Source organism: Cebus imitator, unplaced genomic scaffold (assembly GCF_001604975.1).
Source record: "Cebus imitator isolate Cc_AM_T3 unplaced genomic scaffold, Cebus_imitator-1.0 Scaffold749, whole genome shotgun sequence".
NCBI classification, from domain to species: domain Eukaryota; kingdom Metazoa; phylum Chordata; class Mammalia; order Primates; family Cebidae; genus Cebus; species Cebus imitator.
Window position 1 is genome coordinate 880289 of NW_016108064.1, and position 24656 is coordinate 904944.

A 24656-nucleotide genomic window follows, 5' to 3' on the forward strand; every position below is an offset into this window, starting at 1 on the left:
TAGAGACAGGGTCTTACTAGGTTGGTCTCAAACACCTGGCCTCAAGCAATCCTCCTGCCTTGGCCTCCCAAAGTGTTGAGATTACAGATGTGAGCCACCATGCCTGGCCCCAAAACATTTTCTGAGAACAAGAATTAAAAATGAGAGAGAAATAACCTTGCATATACACACATACGTATGTGTGTATATACATATATATACACACACATATTTATACATATATCTATATATACATATACACACATATATGATTGCTTTTTTATCTTGATCTCTTGTTAGAATCATATTTATATGGAATAGATTTGACTTCCAGGAACATAATATCTTTAAATCTTTATTTCTTAAAATATTTTACAAAATACCCATTTCCTAGGAAAGCACATTTTAGGGGTGGAGAGACTGTCTGAGAAACTCTGCCCTAAACAAAGTTTAATGGAGCTTTGTTACAGAACTTTTTCAGAGCCTTAAACATGCTGATGTAAACTGTGAAAAAGGAAAAAAGATGTAGCCCCCCCAGCCTCATGTAAACAGAGACTCACTTTTAAAAGAATTTATTGATACTAGTATTCCTCAAAGACATACTTTGGAAAATGCTGTTTTAAAAGAATAATGTAGAGACACAAACACACAAGGAGGGAGGGGTAGAGAGAGTGAGAAAGAGGGAGAGGATTTCTAAGTTCTTAGGAAGGAAAAATAGGGAAAAATTTTTTGGATCTTGGAAGAACCACTTTTGTAAACACAGAAACAGAAAAGCAGGATAAAGCATTGGGTCTTTACCATGGGGCATCTTCCTGTGAGCAGGTAAGAACATTTACCAGAGAAAATTCTATGCTACATTTAAAGTTTGGGCCATTAGAGGGCTCTGCAGACCTAATGGATTTCTGTCTTCAATCCCAGGACACACTCAGGAGAGAATCATCACCGTAATGGTGCTTGGTGGAAGAGACATACAAATCCATCTGAGACTGGGTACATTTCAGTCATTACAGTTTGAGCTTCTGGGCAGAATTAACACAAATGCTTTTCTTTCCCCATTAAGCACATGATAAAAATAGCAAGTTGAGGACACAGATCAATCTTCTAAATGCAAAGGATTCATTAAAAAATTAATATTAAAATAAAATGTAGATGGATCATCCTATATTGTTATATGTGTCAGAGAAAATCTTTTCAGGTACGTCTAAGCTGTCTAGTTTCCAATGCTCTTCTTCCTTGCAGTTTGCATCTCATTTTTTCCAGGCATTATTATTTATTCTCTTTTATCTATTTATCTGTAGACTGTCAAACACATTATTGTCTGGATGATACAGTTCATTCATTTAGAATATGTAGCTTGACCTACAATCTGATCAACACATCTAACATTATAAGCACAAACATGTATATGTATGTATCTAACAGCCCTAAATGGGGAACACGTTGAGTCTCACTCGTTTTGAAGGGCACTGTTAGGAATGGTCAATCATTGCACACACTTGACTTAGCTGGCTACTTCCCTGGAATAAATCTGTTAATTCACTGTGGTGCTTTGTTAAAATGGTCACTGATTTGTGCCATGTGGAATCCTGATAGCTTAAAACAGCGGTTCCCAGAGTGTGGTACCAACACCAGCAGCATCAGCAGCATTTTCCTAAGAAATGCAGATTCCTGACCTCATCCCAGACCTGCCAAATGAGAAACTGCTGGATGGACTGGAGTAACACAAAATGGCTGTTTATATCTATAGAGGAACAAGCCACTGAAGAAACTGCCAAGATGCTTCAGGAAAAGACAGCATCTGTACATTTTTAATTAAAGCCAGATTATGTCACTCAATAAACCAGAAAGCAGACAGAAATATAAATCCCTGTTTCACTCCCTCTCTTGACATCTTGACATGAGACAAATGGTCACTTAGTCCATGGAAACACTCCAAATCATACTCTATGGTCCAGCTGCGAGAGCCATGTTGCTTTTCAGATTTAGAAAAATGGCAGAAACCCTTTTCTGACTCCTCCCCAGATTAAAAGGAAGCAATATAAATAAGGCTCGGCCCCCAAAACACACTCCTATAATGTCTCTGGTGCTTGGTTCTTCCAAAATTGCCTGACAGACCAAAGGAAGTGACACACAGCCAGTGTGATATAAGAGGTATTAATGGAGAGGCACTGAAAGCTTCCAAATTCCTTTCCCAGCAGCCTTGAGGTTATGCATAAAGCACTAGCAAAGCCTAGGCAAGTGGCTCTACCTGGGAATAGCGTCCTCACAGGAGCTGCAGCTGGAACATGATTCTGTTTGAAAGGCACTTTCTGTCCCCCAGTTCTTGACTTTTCCCATCACTCTCACCCAACAGTACCAGCAAAAGCTAATGCTCCTTTAAGTACTTAGGGACTCTCCTGGCAACTGTGATTTTCAAAAGTGCTTTGATTCTTTCTCCCCCCACAATCAAGGGTCCTTACCTATGAGCCAGCAAACTATGAATACAAAGAAAAAAAAAACATTTAAAGGGAAAGAACACTCTGAACCTCATCTCTACTTCACAGTGAGTCTGAATGTCATGTTGTCTCTACTTCAGTTGCCTTATCTACCAAATGGGGACGTCCTCAGCTAAGCATACAGGCTTCTAGGTGACCAAAGTCTCTATTTGTGAAGGAACTGAGATGATGCTTTTGGTGGGTCCAGGTCAAAGAAACTGAGTAAGGGTACTGTTGCCCTAAAATACTCCCAGTTCAGAAATTCATATAGCGAACGAAGAGACTGAAGCTGTGCAGTAGAAAATGCAAAGAGATAGTACAACTTCGGAAATTAGAATTGTTCAAGTTTGTCCTAGGGCAACTGACAGATGCTGGGTAAGATCCTTTGGCACTAAGACAGCTATCCCTGGCGGCATCTCTGTATCCACTGACATACAATTTGGCCATGCACTGATAAACACCATTTCCTCTCCTCAAAAGAGCTGCTAAATCACATCTCAAGCCCCAGATAATTTTACCAAACTCAGAATCTTATGCAAACAACAGAAGGAAGAAAACAATAGCTCAAAGCATTTTGCCTATTGACAAGTGTGCTTGAAAAGGATGAAAAATCACGATTTGCCACTGCATTGCATCTGAGCTTTTATTTTCTGAGGTCCCTATTATTATCAATACTTAATCTCTGCTATTATCAATAGGATGTAATTATAATTGGGATATTATGCATAGTGTAGTTATTGATGTGCTCAGTAATCATAGTTCTACATTAGCACCTCCTGTAAAATGTAAATATTATTCCAAACCCTGAGAACACTAAGAAAAAATAGTATCACCATGACTTCTCTGTGGTCTTTCACTTGTAGAAAAAAGAGATGGTTTCAGTGATATTAGAGGCAGCTCCAGATGTTATGATAATTCTTGAATCAGTTTTTTAAAAAAGCCACTAGCAGCAACAAGCCTGTAGGTAGCTGCAGGTGGGATATGTGTATCCAGGTATATTAAAGATCAGTAGGAACACTGACTTTCACTTGCCAAATCATGTAAATAATATGCCCCTGTTGAAGGACAAAAGACTTAAAATTATTCACCTCTTTCAACTTCATTTCCTATTCTCTACTAAGAATCAACATAGAAGAAACAATAGAAGACATAAACATGAAATAACACATAGAGGTAGATGTTTACTGAAGTGCTGGTGAAGGAACAAAAAAGTTGGAAGCAACCTGTGGCCAATGGTCAGGGGTTGGTACACCCAACTGATAAGAGTATTATGAGAAAATATGTTTTTGCAAAGACAATATTATGACAAGAAAATATGCTCAATAAAATTAAGTAGAAAAGTCAGAAATACATGATGGTACAATCTCAATTTTATAGCGCAAAATTGATATGTACTCAGGGATGTGGGGAGACTAAAGGAAGACAGACTAAAGTATACTAGTGGTATGAGTTAGGTGATTATTAAAATTCTTTATTCTGGGAGGCTGGCTCAGGATGGCTGACTAGAGAAAACTAGTACATGCCTCTCCACAGAGAGGAAGCCAAATAGCAAGTAGATATTCACGCTGCAAATAGATCACCTAAGAGACAACACTGGGATTCAACAGAGAAGTGATAGGAAGCACGGAAGGCAAGGAGAGAGCAGCAACACTTTCCTCAGCTGGGACCAGGAGAAGCTCCTGGACGTGAGGAAAGGATAAGTGAGAATCCCCAGGACTCCTCATACCCAGCACTATCTTTTACCAGCCTAGCAATGGGAGAACCTCTCAACTGATGTGGGTTTCAAGACTTACACGGGGAGCTGCCTAGACTGCGCAGAGACACTGTTCAGAGAGAGAATTCACATGGAGCCCCATAGGCAACTAAGTCCTGAGTGGCTGCAGTTTGGATGCATTCTGAGCCAAGTCCCCACAGGACTGCATCTTGCTCTGGGGCTGTCACTGCCATCACCAGCTCAAGAAGGGAGAGGGGAGGCCTCGCACCTTCATATACTACAAGGAGAAATCCGATGCACTTCTGAGGGCTGCTGTGGAACCAAGGAATGAGAAAACTACTCTCCACAGTCCCAGAGCTACCTGCCTATACTATACCCCGCCTTCCACAGGGGCAGTGGATGCCGTCCTGAGAGCCTAGCTTCCAAAGGTCTGCATCCCTCCCTGGGGCCAAGGCTGATGCTACTGCTGCCACCACTGGGCCAAAGAGGGAGAGGGGAGGCCAGGCACCTTCACACACTTTGTGGACAAATCCCACTGCCGCTCCTGCAGGCTGCAGTGGGACCAAGGCATGAGGAAACCACGTGTCCCACAGGTATCTCCCTACACTGCTCCTACCGTGAGAGGCTTTGACCTCCCTAGTAGCAGGTCCACAGGGCAGCATGGTGCTTCTTACACCTGAGCATTTTGTCAGCAGGCTGGAAACCACCCCACCCAGCCTGTCACAGCCAACGTCAATGTAGCTTAACCTGAGGACAAGCTACTGGATCAGTCTTATCACCCCAGTACTTTAGCATGCTGTTCAGAGGCCTGGAAATCTCCCAGCCCAGTCTACTACTGTTTGCACCTAACTATTCCTCCTGGGTCTGAGGTTGGGTCAGCCCAACCTGCCAAAGTTATCACAGGTGGCACCCACCAGAACACACCACCAGCAGCCCAATGGACTGGCACATCCACCCTGTTACAGCTACCACCAACACCAGAGTGGACCACTTGGGTTCCAGTGGGTTACTCCACCACTGCTACTGACATCACCCACATCACATCAGCTGCCCAGAGGCTTGAGAACCTGACCACCCACTCATCCCACTGCTGCCACTACCAATATCTGAGCAAGCCACCTGGAGCCTAAGAATCACCCTGTCTGGACTCATTAACACTGGAGCTAGTGTAACCCACACTAGGCCAAGGACAAGCACACTCAGCCCATCACTGCCACCATTGGGGCCCAAAGACTGGTCAAATCAGCATTCTTGTTCTCAGCAAAACTTTACCCTGTCCCCCACCACTAGCAAAAGCACCCAAAGCCACTGAGGAAATCACAATTACAACTGACACTATTTACAGTCAATTAAATCACACAAAGATCACACTACTACATGTGGCCAAAATCAAAGCCAAAATGTCCGACTCAGCCAACAACATATATACGTCTTCAGGGAAAAGCTTTCCCCTACAAAAACCAATTTCAAAGAACTGGAAGAAGCAACCAGATTGGATGTTGGAAACTGGAAGTTATACCAGATGCACAGATATCAACACAAGGAAACAGAAACATAAAACAACAAGGAAATATGATACTTCCAAAGAAACAAGATAAAGAATTCAAAATGTTGTTTTTAAAGAGGCTTAGTGAGATACAAGAGAATTTTGAAAAACAAAGAAATCAGAAAACCATTTTAGGATATGAATGAGAAATTTACCAAAGAGATAGATATTTTTTAAAAGAACCAAATAGAAACTCTGGAACTGAAGAATTTATTGACCAAAATGCAAAACACATTTGAGAGCTTCAACTATAGACTAGATCACACAGGAGAAGGCATCTCAGGACTTGTAGACAGGTCTTTGAAATAATCCAGTGAGACAAAAATAAACAAAAAAGAATAGACAAAGCCTTCTGGACATTTGGAACAATATAATGCAATGAAATATTTGAATTATTAGTGTCCTTGAGGGCCAAAAGAGAACAAATGGGCTAGAAAACCTATTTAATGAAGTATTAGATTGAAAACATCCCAAGTCTAGCAATAGACCTAGCCATCCAGATATAGGAGGCCCAAATATCCTTAAACAAATACAATGCAAAAAGATCTTCTCAATGGTATATTACAGTCAAACTATGTATTAAAGTAAATATAAAAGAGAGAATACTAAGAACTGTAAGAGAAAAGCATTTATTTAGTCAGTTTATCTTTAATCTGTTTTCTTCCAAGGCTATTACTGATATGCCAGGTTTTGTTACTGTCATAATGTTAATTGTTTTCTGATCATTTGTGTGTGTGTGTGTGTGTGTGTGTGTGTGTGTGTGTGTGTATATATGTCACATATATATGTCATTGTGGTTTGGTAGTATACTGTAGTAGTACCATTTGAGTCATCTCTCTTCCTCATTTGTGTGTTTGGACTCACAAAAAGATTGGGGGATGGAGGGATGGAGGTGGGCAAAGGTAAAATGCTACCTACTGGGGACTATGTTCACTATCTGAGTGATAAGATCATTAGAAGCTCAAACCTCAGCATCATGCAATATCTCTATGTTACAAAACTCTACATATGCCCCCTGAATCTACAATAAAATAAAAATAAAGCAGTCTCCCAACAAACAGAAGCCCAGAACTGGTCGAATTCACAGCCCAACCTTATCAATACCAATCCTCCTGAAACTATTCCAAAAAAAAAAAAAAAAATTGAAGAGGAGAGAACTCTCCCTAACTCATTCTACAAGGCCAGCACTACCCTGATACCAAAACCAAACAAAAACACAATGAAAAGAAAACTATAGGCAAATATTCATGATAAACATAAATACAAAAATCATTAACAAAATACTAGCAAACCAAATCCAACAGCACATCAAACAGATGAAACACCATGACCAAGTGGGATTTATATCGGGGTTATAAGGATAGTTTAACTTACGCAAAACAATAAACTGAATACGTCACATCAACAGAACTAATCAGAAATCTACATGATTATCTCCATATATATAGAAAAAGCATTTGATGAAATTCAACATAACTTCATGATGAAAACTCTCAACCAACTTGGAATAGAAGGAGATGACCTCAAAGTAACAAAGGCCATATATGACAAAAGCACAGGTAACATCATAGTGCATGGGGGAAAAGCTGAAGTCTTTCTTCTATGAACAAGATAAGGATGCCCATTTTTACAACTGCCATTCAATATAGTACTGGAAGTCTTAGCCAGAGCAATCAGGCAAGATAAAGAAATAAAAGGCATTCACATTGGCTAAGAACAAGCCATACTGCCCCTCTTCACTGATAGTATGTTCTTATAGACAGAAAAAAACTAAAGAATCCCCCCAAAAAACTCCTAAATTTGATAAATAAGTTCAGTAAAGTTGCTGGATATATAAAAAAGTTAACATACAAAAATCAGGAGCATTTCTGTATACCAACAAAGAGCTAGAAGGGAAAGAAATCAATAAGGCAATCCCATTTACAACAGCTACAACAAAATAACATACCTACAAACAAATTTAATGATGGAAGTGAAAGATCTGTATGAGGAAAACTACAAAATACTGATGAAAGAAAATGAAAAGGACAAGGATCAGAAATATTCATACGGTAAAAATAACCATAATGCCCAATACAATGCCTACCAAAATACCAACAACATTTTCAGTAGAACTAGAAAAAACAATCATAAAATTTGCATGGAACCAAAAAAGAGCCCAAATAGCCAAATCAATTCTGAGCTTAGAAACAAAGCTGGAGGCATCACATTACCTGACTTATAAACATATTACAAGTCTATAGTAAACAAAACAGCATGACATTGGTATAAAAACAGACACACAGACCAATGGAACAAAATACAGAGCCCAGTAATAAATCCACATTTTAACAGCCAAATAGTTTTCAATAAAAGAATCAAGAACATATACTGTGGAAAGGAAATCTTCTCAATAAATAGTGCTGGGGAAATTGGATATCCATATGCAGAAAAATGAAACTGGATCTCTATCTCTCTTGATATATAAAAATCAACTCAAGATAGATTAAAGACTTAAATATTAGGCCCAAAACTATAAAACAACTAGAAAAGAACATAGGGAAACATCTCAAGACATCACTTAAAGGAATATTGCATGAGGAAGACCTCAAAACCACAGAAAACTATAATAATAATAGAAAAAATGAGGCTTTATTAAACTGAATGGCATCTGCATACAAAGGAAGCAATAAATACAGTGAAGAAACAACCTGTTGAATGGGAGAAAATATTTGCAGACTATTCATTCAACAAGGGAATATTATTTAGAATATACAAGGAGCTCAATAATTAAAAAAACAATTACATGAAAAAGTGGGCTAAGGACATAAATAGACGCTTCTCAAAAGAAGACATACAAACGGCCAACAGATATACAAAAACGTGCTCAGCATCACTAAGCATCAGGGAAATGCAAAACCAAACCAAATTGAGATGTCATCGTACTGCAGTTAGAATGGCTATCATTAAAAGAACAAAACATAACAGATGCTGGCCAGGATGTGGAGAAAAGGAAACTCTTATACAATATTGTGGGAATAGAATTGGTACAACTTTATGGAAAACAGTAGGGAGATTCCTCAAAAAACTAAAAACAGAACTACCATAAGATCCAGCAATCCCATTATTAGGTATTTATTCAAAAGAAAAGAAATGTGTATATCAAAGGAGTATCTGCACTTGCATGTTTATCACAGCACTATTCATAACAGTAAAGCTAGAGAATCAGCCTAAGTGTCCACTGATGGACAAATGGATATAGAAAATGTGGTATATACACACAATGGAATACTATTGAACCAAAAAAGAATGAAATAATATCACTTGCAATAACATGCATGGAACTGGAGGTCATTATGTTAATTGAAATAAGCCAGGCACAGAAAGACAGTACCTCATATTCTTACTAATATGGGAGCTTTAAAAAAAAATCAATCTTGGCCGGGCATGGTGGCTCAAGCCTGTAATCCCAGCACTTTGGGAGGCCGAGGTGGGCAGATCATGAGGTCAAGAGATCGAGACCATCCTGGCTAACATGGTGAAACCCCATCTCTACTAAAAATACAAAAATTAGCTGGGAGTGGTGGTGTGTGCCTGTAGTCCCAGCTACTCGGGAGGCCGAGGCAGGAGAATTGCTTGAACCCAGGAGGCGGAGGTTGCAGTAAGCTGAGATTGTGCCACTGCACTCCAGTCTGGTGCCTGGTGACAGAGTGAGACTCTGTCTCAAAAAAAAAAAAAAAATCAATCTCATGGAGATAGATAGAATAATAGACACCAGAGGCTGAGAAGAATGTATGGGTGGAAGGAAGAGATAAAGAGAGGTTGGTTAGTGGATGCAAACATACAGTTAGATTGAAAAAACAAGCCCCAATATTCAACAGCAGATCAGGGTGACTATGGTCAGTAACAGTGTATTATATATTTCAAAGTAGCTAGAAGAGATGACTTGAAATGTTACCAATGCACAGAAATGATAAATGCTCAAGGTGATGGATGCCCCAAATACCCTGACTCAATCATTCCACATCCTACGCATGCAACAAATACATGTACCCCATAAATATGTAAAATATTTGCTATCAATATAATTTTTAAAAATAAAAAATTTAAAAATATTCATTTTATACTTTTCAATATTTTCCCAATTTTCTATGAGTCTATACTACCCTTAATCAAAAAAAAAAAAAAAAAAAAAAAAAAAAAAAAACGACAATTTTCAAATACCATACATCTCCCATTTAAGAATGCTTCAGACTAACCAAGTAATTAAAATAAGCCTGAATGACAATTAAAATTATATTGTTGGTTCTGGCACCTGCCACTTTCTTTAGGGCTAACCCCTGAGAGTCTTTCCAACATGAGTTTCATGGACATCACAGCCTTGACCCAGGCACTTACTTACCTGGGAAGGTGTCGTCACACTGATTTCTGGAACAAAGTTGTCCTCAAAGAAACTGATGATATTCTCCTGCTGCAGTTCCTTCGTAGGGGTGACTTTAGGTAGGGGTGGGACAGGAGGCCCTTTCCTTGTCTAGAAAGCATTAAATACAAACATTAATCCAGTCGAAGATGATGTGTCAGACATGAAGAGAACATGCTAGGTGTACAGATTGAGCTCTGATTGAAACTTACGTCTGTGTATAGCAGCAAGCCTGCCTGAGTCAGGTAAAGAATGCTGTCTACTTGGGAGGCTCTCTGAGCCCTGATAAGCCATGGTTCAAGCGAAAAAAACTGAGGCTATAAGAGTCCATTCATCTCAATTCAAGTACAATACACACAACTGCAGGGTCAGATACCTATACTTTTAAGGTTAAACTAGACCAATACCCTCCTCGGAACTAAACTGAAAATAATTTCTCATTTCAGAGACAAATTAAAATTTCAAAACTAAAGCTTTTCATTTGAATTGGTGAGACCAACTATAGGCAGTTACATTTCACTTTCCATTCAAGGATTTTGAAAAGTAAAAAAATGTAAAACTCTGTTTAATACATGTATCTTCCCAAGACTTTCCTTAGTTCAACTATATACAGATGGTCCTCGACTTATGATGGTTCAACCTATGATTTTTTTGGACTTCAGGAAAGTGTAAAAGCAATAGGCATTCAACAGAAAGTGTGAAGACACTCTCTCTTAAGGTGGGACAGTGGCAGTGAACCGCAGTTCCCAGTTAGCCCTGTGATCACGAGGGTGAACGACTGATATCATGTTCTATGGTGTACTATAATCAGTAAATTTCACAAGATATTCAACACGATTATAAAATAGGCTTTGTGTTAGATAACTTTGACTAACTTTAGGCTAAGGTAAGTGTTCTCAGCACATTTAAGGTAGGCTGGGCCAAGCCACGATGCTCAATAGGTTAGGTGTATTTAATGCATTTTAACTTATAGTATTTTCTACTTATAATGGGTATCAGGATCCAATCCCTTTTTAATGCAAGTGGCATCTGTATAAGGAAGCTTGAACTGGACTGGGGGCTTTACATTTTTCTACAGAAATTTCATTTTCACCCAACACAGGGAGAATAAAGGTGGCAGTTTTTCTCTACAGTAACCTTTGCCCAGCCCTTATTTATTTTCAATTATTTGTTCAACATAGTTTTTTTAAGTGGCTACTCACATGCAAGTGTGTGTACCAAAAAATGTCCAGATGTACCAAAAAATGTGAAATGACATATAAACATAACTGCTTTTCTTGGCAGTACTTGCCAACTCTAAATCACTAGGCAAAGGAAAGTTTCATGCAGAGGTAGGATTTAAAAGGAGCATTGAAAGAAAAGGGTTTGGTATCAAGAGATGGGAGAATAGAGAACATGCAATTCTGAGCATGCTGAGAATGTGGTAAGAAATCCCAAAAGACTTGAATATAGCACATGGGAGGAAATATCAAAAGTCAAATAAGAAAAGCAGGTGGATGCTTTCATGAAAATCACAATGCCTAAAGCCTCACACCTGTCTTCCTAACTGGAAACTTCTCTTAAAGCCCTGGTACTGTGGGATCATCTTAAATGGGGCCACCTCACCATGAGCTCTATCCCCCAATATATTTGACCTCCTCCTACCTGTGAAGGTGACCGAGGCCGTACTGGTGCAGGAGACGCAGGTGCCAATGTATGATTTGGACTTGCTGTCGGGCTCGGGAGTGGTGAAGGCTCCTCAGGCGGTGATGGCGTCTTTGCAATGCGGAGAGGACCCGAGTCACTAGAGGAACAGGGGATTAATCAAGGGACCTTCTGAAGAACAGTACTCATCTGATCAACGGTTTTCCATCTCAGAGGAATCCTGAACCCTAACAGGTACAATCTGTCATTCTGCTCTCCCCTTCCAGGTTACTTCTGGTTAATCGCAACAGTGATGGTGATAACTGGGGCCATTTATCTGCACTACACAGACCTCATTCATATATTATCTCATCTTCACAGTAGCCATGTTTTATGGTCCCCACTTTACAAGTTGTAAAGTAGGGCATAGAAAGGTTAAAAATTAAAACCCTAAAATCACTTAGCAATTTAATGAATCTGAATTCAGGTCTTAATAATGCAAGACCTCTGTTCTTTCAAACAAGCTCTGCAAGAATCTTCCAGACATAAGCTGAATTGAATTTACTAGTTTCACTTTCTATTTACAAGAGAATCTTGCCATGTCACAATCTGTAAAAATATCTACTCTGAAAATTGTAACTTTTATGTTAAAAGGCAGCCTTAAGATAGTGTTAGCAAGGATTTTGCAGAAGTACTTTCTGCTAACACTTGGAAATAAATTCACTAATTGTTTCTTTTTCTAGACCTTATAAATACTCAACTCAGACACTTTGAAATGTGCAAAAAAAAAAAATCAGACAAGATTCAGTTTTGTTTACCAAGAACCCACCATGTTCCCGGCAGGTGGACAGATGCTCGGGAACAGCCCAAATGTGATGACTAGAAGCATTCGGGACACATCCTACTCTCTAAGAATTTCTAAAGTCTACAGCTCAAATAAACAGAGTGGTACCCCAATGTAAAAGAGCACATCTACATATACAGCAGCTGAGGGAACTGGGTCCTTTAGTGAGAACACAGACACGCCACATGATTGGGGTCATGTGCCAGCAATCATGGCCTCAGACAGAAACATAGCCCCAATCTAAGCTTAATAGAGACACCACTGAGCTCACTCACCACCTCATTCTGCAGAGGAATGTCGAAAAAAATGAAAGGAACATTCATTAAGTGGTCATGCCCCTGCTTTTTCTTCACTTTATCTGCTTCAGCAACATTGAAATTTTCAGATGACTTTGTCCCTTTCATTTCAACGTAATGGAACAACCCTTAACTTTTTCATGCACTTCATTTTTAAAACACTCAAATGTCATTTTGACATTCCTATTCCAATTCTTCCTTTGTGCCTAGCCCCATACTGCAATAACCATGCTGAAAACAGTAACTCTGCCTCTCTTGTGTACACTTTCAGGCAATATTCTTACTCTTAGAAAGAGAAGATATACCTACTGATCACAGAGTATAGAAACAATAGCAGAACCTATAAGTAGGGCTAATCCAAAGAGCAGGAAATAAGAAAATTAGCAATCTCTAGAGGGATCCAAGCATTAACATATGTAGAAGTTGGTTCACGTGCATGACTATGTGTGTTTTCATAAATGTATGCAAATAAGTGTTTGTAGTAAAATGGCAAATATAGAATGTCAGGACTGCATATTACCTCGGAAACCATGTAGTTCAAAAGTATCTTTTTTTTTCCTATTGAATTTAAAAAAATGAGGCCTTTAATCAGAGAGGTTGTGGACTTACTCAAGGAAGGCAAAGAAAGTTAACTGCAGAATCAGAAAACCAAAAGCTGGGTCTTCTGACTCCCAGCTCACTAGCCTGCATTCTCTGAGTACATAAAGTCTGCAAAAAATGAAATAAAAAGGATTCCAAAATCACCAGAGAAAGCTGGTATGCACCCAAATCCTGCCAAGGTAGCCAGTTCACCTATGGATCGTTGGGGATCCAGAGAGTTTGACTGGCATACTCATAACAGCAATGCGCAATAAAACAAAAACACCACAGCGTTCACCAGATCAAGAGTCAGGAGGTGAGATCTCACATACTTCCTCTTTCCTTTCCCAAAATAGATTCATAAAAGATGCCAGCATCAACGATAAAAATCAGGACAAACTGTCATAAACTTTGGGAATTCCTTTCTTCTCCAGAGAAAATAATAAGTACATAGCAAACTATGTATTATAACAAACATACACATTATATACTAAAATTTCATACTGTTGCTATCAGACCTCAGGAAAAGCAAAGAGAGGCAGAGAATCAATGCTGTTGTGACAAGAAGAATCCTAGTTGGGCCAGAAGTAAATGTAGAAGCACAGAAATAAGATTAGTGTCAGCTTCTAGGGTGAAAAGGCTCCTGTGAGGCTTTTGTAGGATGAATAAAATAGCACAGGCTGGTTCACAGATTGCAGAAATTTTAACAAGCAGTAGATTATGCATGCTCCGATGAGCAGGGGCCTACCTGGGCGCTCCTTGGATAGTGAAGGCCTTGTCGGCATGCTGGTCACCCAGTTTTGTCATCACTTCATACAGTTTGTGGCAAAGCTAAAGGGACAGAGGCCACTTGTCTGTTAGCCACATGTCATCCTGGTACCAATTCAGTCTATTTTCCCCAAGAAAGAAATTGCTTATTGAGAAACTATAAATTTTATGGTGGTTTGGATGGCCTCAGGATAACTGAAATTCTGTATATGGTTCAAATTTTAAATCTATGTCAAAACTGAAACAAACTTAACACAAGTAAACTATATATATATATATATATATATATATATATATATTTAATAAATATATATATATATTTATTTATTAACCAGAGTACAGAGCAGAAAACAAAAGCTTATTGTTTACATTGACCCCACCCTTTTGAACTAAAAAAAAAAAAAAATCAATCAACAACAGAGTTGTTAATTACCTAAATATTTTGAGACCAATTTTTCATTAGCCTAAAATACCACTTAGAATTCCAACTTTATAAACTGTCTAATAAAAGAAACAACGCCATAAAACTGTGGTAAAATCTTCAAAAAGTACAAAACTGGACAGGGATCCAGTTTCACTATGAAAAACTGTAGAAATGTTACTGATGGTAACAACACACTGCTAAATAAACATGCAAAAGGCTGAATTCTTTATGCCATTTCATTTGCTTCCAAAATACACCTTCCTTTACTTTATATTCCATATGCAAAAATAATCATCATGACTCACCACCGCAATTTCCTTATGAAACTTGGCTTCAAGGCTAGAGACGTTTTTGAAAGTATTAACATAAAATCCAACTCGTCTGCCATGTGGAAATACAAAGAGGAAAGATGAGAGGGGGAAAGACCAGTCAGCAAAAATAATTTTATTAAAATACTGTAATGAAATGTATGAAAACCCAAGTTTCTTTCATACCATTTTGAATAACATTGGAATAAATAAAATACTGAACCCAAGGCAAGCTCAACATTTCCTCATCTGTTAATGAACAAAAACAAATATCTTTTGGCATAAGCACGACCTCTCCTAAATTCAGTTACCACCTAAAGACAGTGATTCTCAAGCCTTAGTGTGCATAAGAACCACCTAGAGGTTGTGCTTCTGATCCAGTAGGTCTGAGCATGAAGACCAAGAATTTGTATTTCTGATGAGTTTCTAGATAACTGATGCTTCTGATTCAGAGACAACAATTATGGAACTACTACCCTGAGAACTTGTTTATATTTTACATGTTTCTTGCTATGGTTTCAATATTTGAGAAGTTCATTATTAATTTTTACAAACTCTAAATGGTCTAGTTATTATTATGTGTTGGGACTCTGAAATTTGTTTGAAAGAGGAAAATACATAACCCATAAATTAATTCTAATTGTTCATCAAAGTGAGAGCATTCCATCACCGAGTAAATGAAAACATAAGCTGCCCATTCACAATAGCAATGAGATTAACTTCTTCTATGGTTTATCTTTACTTAAAATTCCTAACATGTTTGACTTACTCTTAATTTTCTATATCTACAGTGATCATGTGACCCTGATCTTATATATTTTTCTTTTAATTGATTTAAAAAGATCGTATACTTATTCATACATTCATGTGTGTATATATATTCTTATGCATACAAATACACATGCATATAGACATCTATGCTTTAATAAAGAAAATCCTCCACAGTGTGTTTGGGAAATGGTAAGCACCCAGGAAGATCAGATCAGAACCTGGTAGAGGAGAGCCTGGTGAGGAAGCAGATGGTTCTCTGGGGCAGAGGTCCTTGTCAGACCATGAAACACAACATTTATTGGCAGGCAATGGGCAGCCCCTAGATGTATTTGAGATAGGGCAAAGGAGAAGACTTGCAGCTGTATTTGAGGAAGCTAATTAAGGCAGCAGCTGGATGACCAAGGGGAGACCCTACTGGCTACCTGACATTATGCAGAGAGACCCCACATGCAGCGTTTGCAGAGAAGTCCTCTGGAGCACTTTGAGTGGCAACTTATGACCCCTTCTCTAGAGCCCCAATCAACTGGGACAGTAAGTCTTAATACCTTTCTTTCTTCAATTCCTCAACAAAGGACCTATCAAACTCTGGGTACATGCATAGTGGTGGGTGAATATGTCTCTAGGAATGTACAATCCAGTTAGAGAAGCACCCAGAGAGGCTGATTGATGAATATATGCTCTATTGATACTTAGGATGGAAATATATATTTATATTAAGAGAAATGTATATGTTTATGTAGGATAAATACATATGATAAATAAGCAGATTAAATATATATACGAAATAAAACCACATGGGCAAGTTAAGTTACCACAAAAAGGCATATACTGATGAAATATGAAAAGTGAGTGGATATGGGCAGAAACAGTTACAGAAACTGAGAGGACAGGAGAGCAATGGGCCCTGTGCCAGCTGCAAACATTGGCTTAAGAGGACAAACTTGGGCTGCAGAAAGAGGGGTCCAATTTAAATAGAAGGTGGGTACAGATGGAAGAGATGTGTAAGTTCAACTTCACTGGAGAATATTATTTTCTTTTCATTAATTTTTTCTATACTAAATAAAACCCTAATGAATATCTATGATTAAGGTATTGTACACAGCTTAATCATTTCCTCAGAACAGATTTCTTAAAGGTATTTACTGATAAAAGGAATGAACCAAATAAACATTGATGTTCACTGTCAAACTGCTCAACTGTTCCCACCAGGCTGGGCCACTTATAGTCCCTTAAATATTACCTTATATACAAGATAATTGAACATTACCTTACATACAACCTTTGTAAATATGATAGCCAAGAGTTAGCATCTCACTGACTTTTAAGTTTACATTTCCTTAATTAAAGTTCACATTTTTTATTCATTTATTTATAGCTCATTTGCATTCCTTTTTTTGTAAATCATCATTCAAATTTTTTGGTTTTTCTTAGTATTGCTTTTCTTTTCAATACGTAATGGTACTTCTATTAAACATATTGAACTTTGAATGCATTAAGCAAAAACAAAAAAGAAGTCCCATTCTTCCACATTTCTTTTTTCTGATATATAGCATATCTTAAGTTGTCAAATCAATTATTATCCTGAGAAACTGGTATAGTATCAGAAATATCTTATTTAGAATACCTAAACAAACATCTATACTTTTCTGATATTTTGTTTTTTAATTTAGAACTTAAATTAACTAGCATGTATTTAATTAGGATAAAATGTCCAACATTTTTGATACAATTGTTAAAATGTGTGCACTGAATGGACTCAGAGGCCTAACAACAACTCAGTGATTTTCTCCAGTTTATGAAGTCAACCCTGCAAAGAGGGGGATGCCTTTAACTCGTTCACTATGACAGCCACAGCACCTAGTATGCAGCAGGCATGAACAAATTAATAAATTCCATAAATGAATAAACAAGCCAGTGAATGAAGAAACTTGGCACTCATTCCACTATGAGAGCATATTCCGATGTGACCCTGGCTTGTAAAAAACTAATGTCATCAGCAGTAGAATATACAGACACAGAGTACCAGGCTCTTGATTCTGATATTACCTGCTTAAAAGTTTCATTTTGAAAGTTCTTTGTAACAAAAGACTCTGAGATATCACCATTTCCCCAAATATGGCATCCTCAGGCCCCTTCTGACTGGCTGTCAAAGCTAACTTAATTTCTTAATTAAGATGATTCATTGTTCTCAGAAATGAAGGAAAAATTAATAGTTGAGCTTATCACAGCTACAGTTTGCAGGTTTGAGCACTCTCCCCTCCACAATGCCCTAAAGAAATCTGTCTCCCCAGAGGGGTGTCAGTGCTTCCCCCAGAGCCTCTTGGAGTGGAGGAAGCATCCCCTGCTGTCCCTCACTTACCATCGAGATGGGGCATGAGGAAGAGTTTTTTCCTAGCTCTCTTTCAATCCTCTGAGCTCATTTACACTCCATTCTGCTATTAATGGCACTGATTTTCAACCTCTTCAAACCTTAATATCAACCTCTGAGCAACACTCCTCAACCCCAACCATGATCCACAATGGCATGCCTCATGGGATCCCCTCTCTCCCTCACCAAATCCTAACACTAACACTGTAGATCTCAACAACCATATTACCATCCAGCCAAAACATGAGCCCTCTAATGAGTGACCCTGGCATCCTATTTATACACATTCTGCATTGGCCATTGACATCTCGGATTTTGCCATGACTCACAACTATTTCACGTCTGAGATGAGGCAGACCAGTGGCCCATCCACTAACCTCATTTCCTAGCCCACGAGCTCCCTCATTCATTCATTGCCATTCCACTTGCTTTTTTAAAACTTCCGTAAGATCAATGCCCTTTTCTTTCATGCCAACACCCTTGCTCAGGTTGAGCATCCTATTTTATCAAACTTGGGCCCTTTGGTGTGCCCCTCAACACTCTCTGACCAGTCCTATCAACACCCTTTCTCCTTGTCCTGACCCCCTGTTTGCCCCACATATCCTTGGTCCTAAATTATTCCACCTTTGTCACAGCTATGCCATCTTCTCAAAATGACAAGAGTTATTTCTAAAAAGCCTCCCTTGCCCTATAATTTCCCTATACCTGCTGCCACAATTCCTCAGGCCCATCATAGTTAGAATCCTCAAAATAACAGACACCATCGCCTGCTGCTGCTTCCTCATCTCCAATGGAGTCTCCAATGCCCATAATCAAGCTTCTGATCCCAACATCTACTGAAACTTTTCTGGAAGTTTACCAACGCTGATGCCTCTTTAATCCTCACCTGCTTGGTGCCTCTATTGTAAATAACAGTTCTGGCATTTTAAAAACTCTCTCCATTCCTGCCTTTGAGATATCACTCTGTCATGGCTCCTTCTATAATTCTGATTAATTTTTTGAAGGCTCTTCCACAGTCCCCTCTTCTTTTGCAATTTCCATAAAATAATGGCACTCTCAAAGGTTCTACCTTTGATCCTCATCTTGCCATTTCATCTATCTGACCATCTACCTCATCAACTCCCATGGCATCATTACCACACATATGGTAATGACTCCCAACTCTCTCTTCAAGCTTTAGACTTAGCTTAATAGACATATGTTTTGGATTTCCTAATGATTCTTCAACTCAGCATATATCAGCCAGACTCAATTTTCCCAAAACTTCCTTTTCTTTATATATTATCTATCTCTTTGAGAGATGACTTCCCTAAACATTCAAACAGCAGTCTGAGTTACCCCATCTCATGTCACTCTCTACTAAATTATTCTTTTCTAAAAAAATAATTCTGCATTGAACTTACTGTCTGATATCTTATTTTTCATTTCTTCTAAAAGTAACTGCCTTACCCTGTCCTTCAATAAAGCAAACAAAACTTTCAGCACAACATCTTTAGCATATAACAGAGTTCTTCACACACAGTAGGTGGTCAGTAAATATTTGCTGAATGAATGATAAATTTATCTGCTCTCTTTCTCCTGCTTCATCACCACAAGCCCTTCCCAGACACTATCACTCTGACCTTGAGCTACATTAGACTAATTAAAGTTCCATGAACTCACATATCTGCTTCAATCCACAGGCCTTTATTCATGCTCTATGTCAGCCTTGACTATCCTTTCACTAAATGCTGTCTTTACTTATTGTATAAGATTTACCTCAAGAATTCTCTTTAGAGTCCTTTTTTCTTTGTGATACCAGTTTATCATCTTTATCTATATAATCTATAAGCTCCTTTAAAAGATGCAATCATATTCTAGTATTTCCTTTTTAAAAATTGAACCTGCATTCCCTTCTAAGTAGTAGTTCATTTCTACTTCATGAACTACTAATTTTTGAAGATCAGTTTAAATGCAAAATTTTGAAAGTTTTCTACACGTGGCAGTAATAGAGGAATAGAGAAACAAAAAAGATGTAAAGCACTTAGCAAAGCAATTAGCAAAACAGTAGACAGAAAGCCTACATTATTGGTAATTATATAAAGGTAAATGGACTGAGCACAGCAATCAAAAGGCACTGGCTGGCAGAATAGAGAAAACACACACAAGTGTGAACACACAAATTATCCAACTAAATACTGTTTACAAGAGACATACTTTAGATTCAAGGTAGAAAGTTTAAAAATGGAAAAAAAAATATTCCATGCAAAGAATAATGAAAAGAGAGCTTGAATGGCTATCGTAATATCAGACAAACAGACAAAATTATTAGAGACAAAGAAGGACAGTTTATAAAGATAAAATAGTCAATCCATCAAGAAGATATACCAATTATAAACATACATACATACATATATATATATATATATATATACACACACACACACACACACACGCCTAACAGAACCCTAACATACATGAAGCAAAAGCTCACAGAAATGAAGACTGAAATAAGCCCAATAATGGTAGGAAACTTCAATATCTCCCTTTCAACAAGGGAGAAGATAGTAAGGAAATAAAAAACTTGAACAACATATAGTCTACCCAAACCTAACAAGCATATATGGAATAGTCCACTCAACATTCTGAGTGATTATGAATAGTTTGATGCAGGATTTCATGTATTAATAACTAATATGTAATATGTTTATTACTGCATGCCCAGTATTATGCATTGCATCATAGAAGGCAAAGAAGATACAAAATACTAACTTCAATTTCAAGGCAGAGTAATATGGCTTCTTAAAAATATATATATTCATGAAATAACTTGAAAAATTATGACTGCATACAATCTCATTTTAAATAAAGAGGGGGCCCTAGAAAAAAGCAGTAGGATTTACATGAAAACAAAACAAAACACCCAAGTGTTTTTAAATGCTACCTTGAGGGTTTACAAGCTTAACAGTCTTAGGCAAGGCATTTAATTAATATGATCTTTAGCTTCTCATCTGTAAAATGGAGAGATCTGTAATTGTAATAATTAGAGGTTATATATTTAAAGTATGTAAAATGACACCTAGCAAATAGAAAGTATTCTCAAAAAAATGATCTTTCATGTATAGCACACACGATGCACACAATTATTATGGTTGAGTAATCTGGATTTCAAGAAACATGCTACATAGAAAGGAAGCCATAAGTCAGGTTTTAATGAAAAGGCGGGATCTGGATTGAAAAACTAGTTTTGACTGATGTTATTTCCTAAGTGCCAGAATGAGACATTAGATTGATTTCAAAAGCACTGAAACACTTATACTGTGTATGACTAGAAAAGGGGAAAGGTTTCTTTCCAAAATTATCCCTCAAATATTCCCTGTTTTTAAGTCCCTACAAAGTCTTTCATGTTACAAGATATTCTAACAATTGCTTTATTTTGAATAACAAAATACAATGTAGGAAGGGCACAAAAGCCTGAAATAACATCAATGCTAGTTTTAGATGCTTAGTAGAACTCACTAGAAAAAAGTTATATACACAATAAATATTAAGGCAAATAATAAATGTGTCTCTTGGCAATTCTGGCAATTTCCCCAAAGTTTCATAATTGGCAACTGGCAGTTTCCCAGGGGTATTATTTCATAATTGAAAGCCTTGAACACTGTAGTACCCAAGCCTTTTTGAAGATCAATTTAAAAAGTAATTAAGCAATTACATTAGAGATCATAAAAAAATTCCTTTACAAGGGAAATAAAAAGAATAACTTTCTTAATTGTATGTAAATGACAACTTATATTTGGGACTAAATATCTGTTGAAGATGATCATAAGCTCTGGAGAACCACTGGTTGAGGTGATGAGTATCTCAAGTGAAGACAAAAACACTGATGCTAAATATATATGTAAAGATTTTAGATAAAAGTATTCCATGAAATGTGAGAGCAAAAAAGAAAGTAGTATCTGCATTTCTTTTAAAAACCCATAGCATCATATAATTTGTGGTTTTAAATAAATGTTAATAACTAAATAAATTCAAATCATAAATAGATGTTTGTTTTATCTCTATCCCTAAAAGTTATATATATTAAGGCTATTTTAATCCTCTCTGGGAGAGAAAAGAGGTCTTCTTTAGGCACAAACAGTGAGGTTCTAAGCAGGCCACAGAGATATCAATGTGGAGCTTCTGAAAGAAAAGGTGTTCAGGAAGAGGTCAAAGAAATGTAAGGGCAAGACGACCATCATAATCCACAACAGGATGATGAGGTTTAGGGTGGCGGTAGTGGGACCAGAGAAGGATGGAGCAATCCAGAAGCCCACACCAAAAAGTGATGGATTGTTTAATTTGATGGCTCTGGTTTCCTGTAGGTAACAATTTCAAAGATTTGAGCCTTGGGAGTCCAGAAATAGTGGCACCAAAAAAAGAGAAAAGCAGACGTAGAGAAAATGAGTAAATTGAGATAAGCAATGACATAATTTTGCATGTTAGACTTTGGGTGATGGCTGGACATTGAGGTTAAAAAGTAGCCAACATTTCATCCAGATATTTCAGTAGTTCAGAGAGAAACACTGAGTGCCTTTTATTGGCAAAAATTAAAAACACTAGAGATGGACACAAAAATGGGCAAACTCTAGCATAGATCCTCCAAACATTTACAATTTTGGTGGGTAAATAGAAGCTCTAGAATTTGTATATAGGAAGGCTTTAAAGGCAAATCCATCTAGTTGGAAGTTAGAAATAGAGGACCTGATTTAAAATAATGTCATATTATTTTAAGTACAATTCTGGTTAATTTGGGGTGAGAGCATGAGGATGCTGATAGAGATTGAGACTCATAAGGTCCTACTTCATCCAACAACTTCTTTGTTCTACCACTGAGTAGGAAAAATAGAACAACTATTTAAAAATACACTTAATTCCATGAGAAATGCAGAATTACATATAAACAAGAAGAATGTCTAGTGCCTAAAAAAGGAACTGAGTTCAGATTTAAAAGTCAGGGCTGAAAGTAGAGGCTTATCATTTAAGCCAGATGACTAGATGAGCTGTTGGAATAAAGGAAGTTTCTGCAAGAGCTGAAAGGATATTATTGTAAGTTTCAAGATGAAGGGCAGTCCTCCTAATGTCTCTAACTGAGATTTAGGTCTCCACTTGAGAAATAGATTAAGATCTAAAATTGTGCCATCCTATATGGCAGCTGCTAGTCACATGTGGTTATTTAAATATAAAGAAATTAAAACAAAACAAATTAAGTTTAAAATTTAGTTCTTCCCTTTTCATCCTGGCCATATTCCAAGTGATCAATAGCCACAGGCAACAAGTAGGTACCATACTATAAAGTACAGATAAAGAACACTTCCATTGGACAGTGTTGAAGTGTCACAGATAATAAAGACAAGATAAGGGATGTTCACTGATCTTGAATTTCTAAAAGCAACATGTGCAATCTGTAAAGAAGCATTTTTACCTTGACCATAATGATGGTAACTCTTCTTGTAAGTCAACATTAAACTCTTCAAACACTTTCTGTGCTTTCTGAAATTCCTCTTCTGCCTAGAAATGAAACATGACATGTGTTTACACTAAGAAAGACCATTTTTATACACAACAGCACCATTTAATATAAAATGAGAATAGTTTATGGCATCTTGAAAACATTTTGAGAAGGAGAGTATTTGGTTAAAATTGTACCCTTGTTTTTCAAACAAGAAACACTAGGACTCCCTAAAACTGGAAACTGGATTGATTACAATGGTTGCTCTTGCAGCTTTTGGCTGATTCATTTATTCTACAAAAATATGTTAGCTGCCTGCCATGTAGACAGCTCTGCTATGGATTCTGAACATGAACGCATGCCTGGGAAATTTCCAGTCTATTGCAAAGTCTAAATAATTATATTACAGGATGCATTTACAAAGGGGACTTACAATGTGTTACAGAGCATGCTATATGGAAGGTGGTGCAGAGAAGAGAGAAGGTAATATTTTAACTGAATCCTAAAGACTTAGAAAATGTTTGCTAAAAGAGAGGGTAGGAAATACATTACAATGCATCAAGGTGAAATGCCTTGAAATGGAATTCTAGCTTACCATGTAAACCTGTCAGACTGCTTTACCTCTGTGTACCTCACAGTTTGGAGTTTTAAGGAAAGTTAATGTAGATGAAGTGTTGAACAGGGAGGGTGCCTGGTATCTAGGAGGCCTCTCATGAAGGGCATTTGTTATTGTGACCTGCTCAGAAACTGATATGTAGCTCTGGCTTATGCTATGTTTATAGAAGAAGGTGAGGAAGGGAAAAGAGACTTGAAAGTTGATCAGGATGGATGAGGTGGGTTACAGCCAAATTGTGTAACAGGTGAGTTACAGCCAAATGAAACAGGTGAGTTACAGCCAGATTGTGAGGGTCTTCTGTGCTGTACTAACAAATTTAGTATTTTTTGCAGAGGCAATAGAAACCATTAAAAGATTTAAGCAGTCAAGAAACATAGCTAGATGCAGAAGACCATTCAGGAAGCTGTGGGTAGGCACAGAGGAAAAGGCAAGATCAGAAGAAGAGGGCGTAGTTAGGAAGTGACTTCAGTTAGTCAA

The 24656-nt window shown here is 37.6% G+C and overlaps 1 protein-coding gene across 4 annotated transcripts in view; it reads right to left on the reverse strand.

Annotated features, from left to right (window-relative positions):
• Positions 1-24656, reverse strand: part of AMPH (amphiphysin) — a 245485-nt gene that overhangs the window by 72483 nt on the left and 148346 nt on the right. For all 4 annotated transcript variants that reach the window (XM_017519465.2, XM_017519464.2, XM_037735196.1 and 1 more), the window contains exons 7-11: positions 23537-23622; positions 14952-15027; positions 14203-14285; positions 11757-11895; positions 10095-10223 (exon numbers count right to left, since the gene is read on the reverse strand). In XM_017519465.2, coding sequence (XP_017374954.1) covers positions 10095-10223; positions 11757-11895; positions 14203-14285; positions 14952-15027; positions 23537-23622 — 513 coding nt within the window. The remainder of the gene's footprint in view (positions 1-10094; positions 10224-11756; positions 11896-14202; positions 14286-14951; positions 15028-23536; positions 23623-24656) is intronic.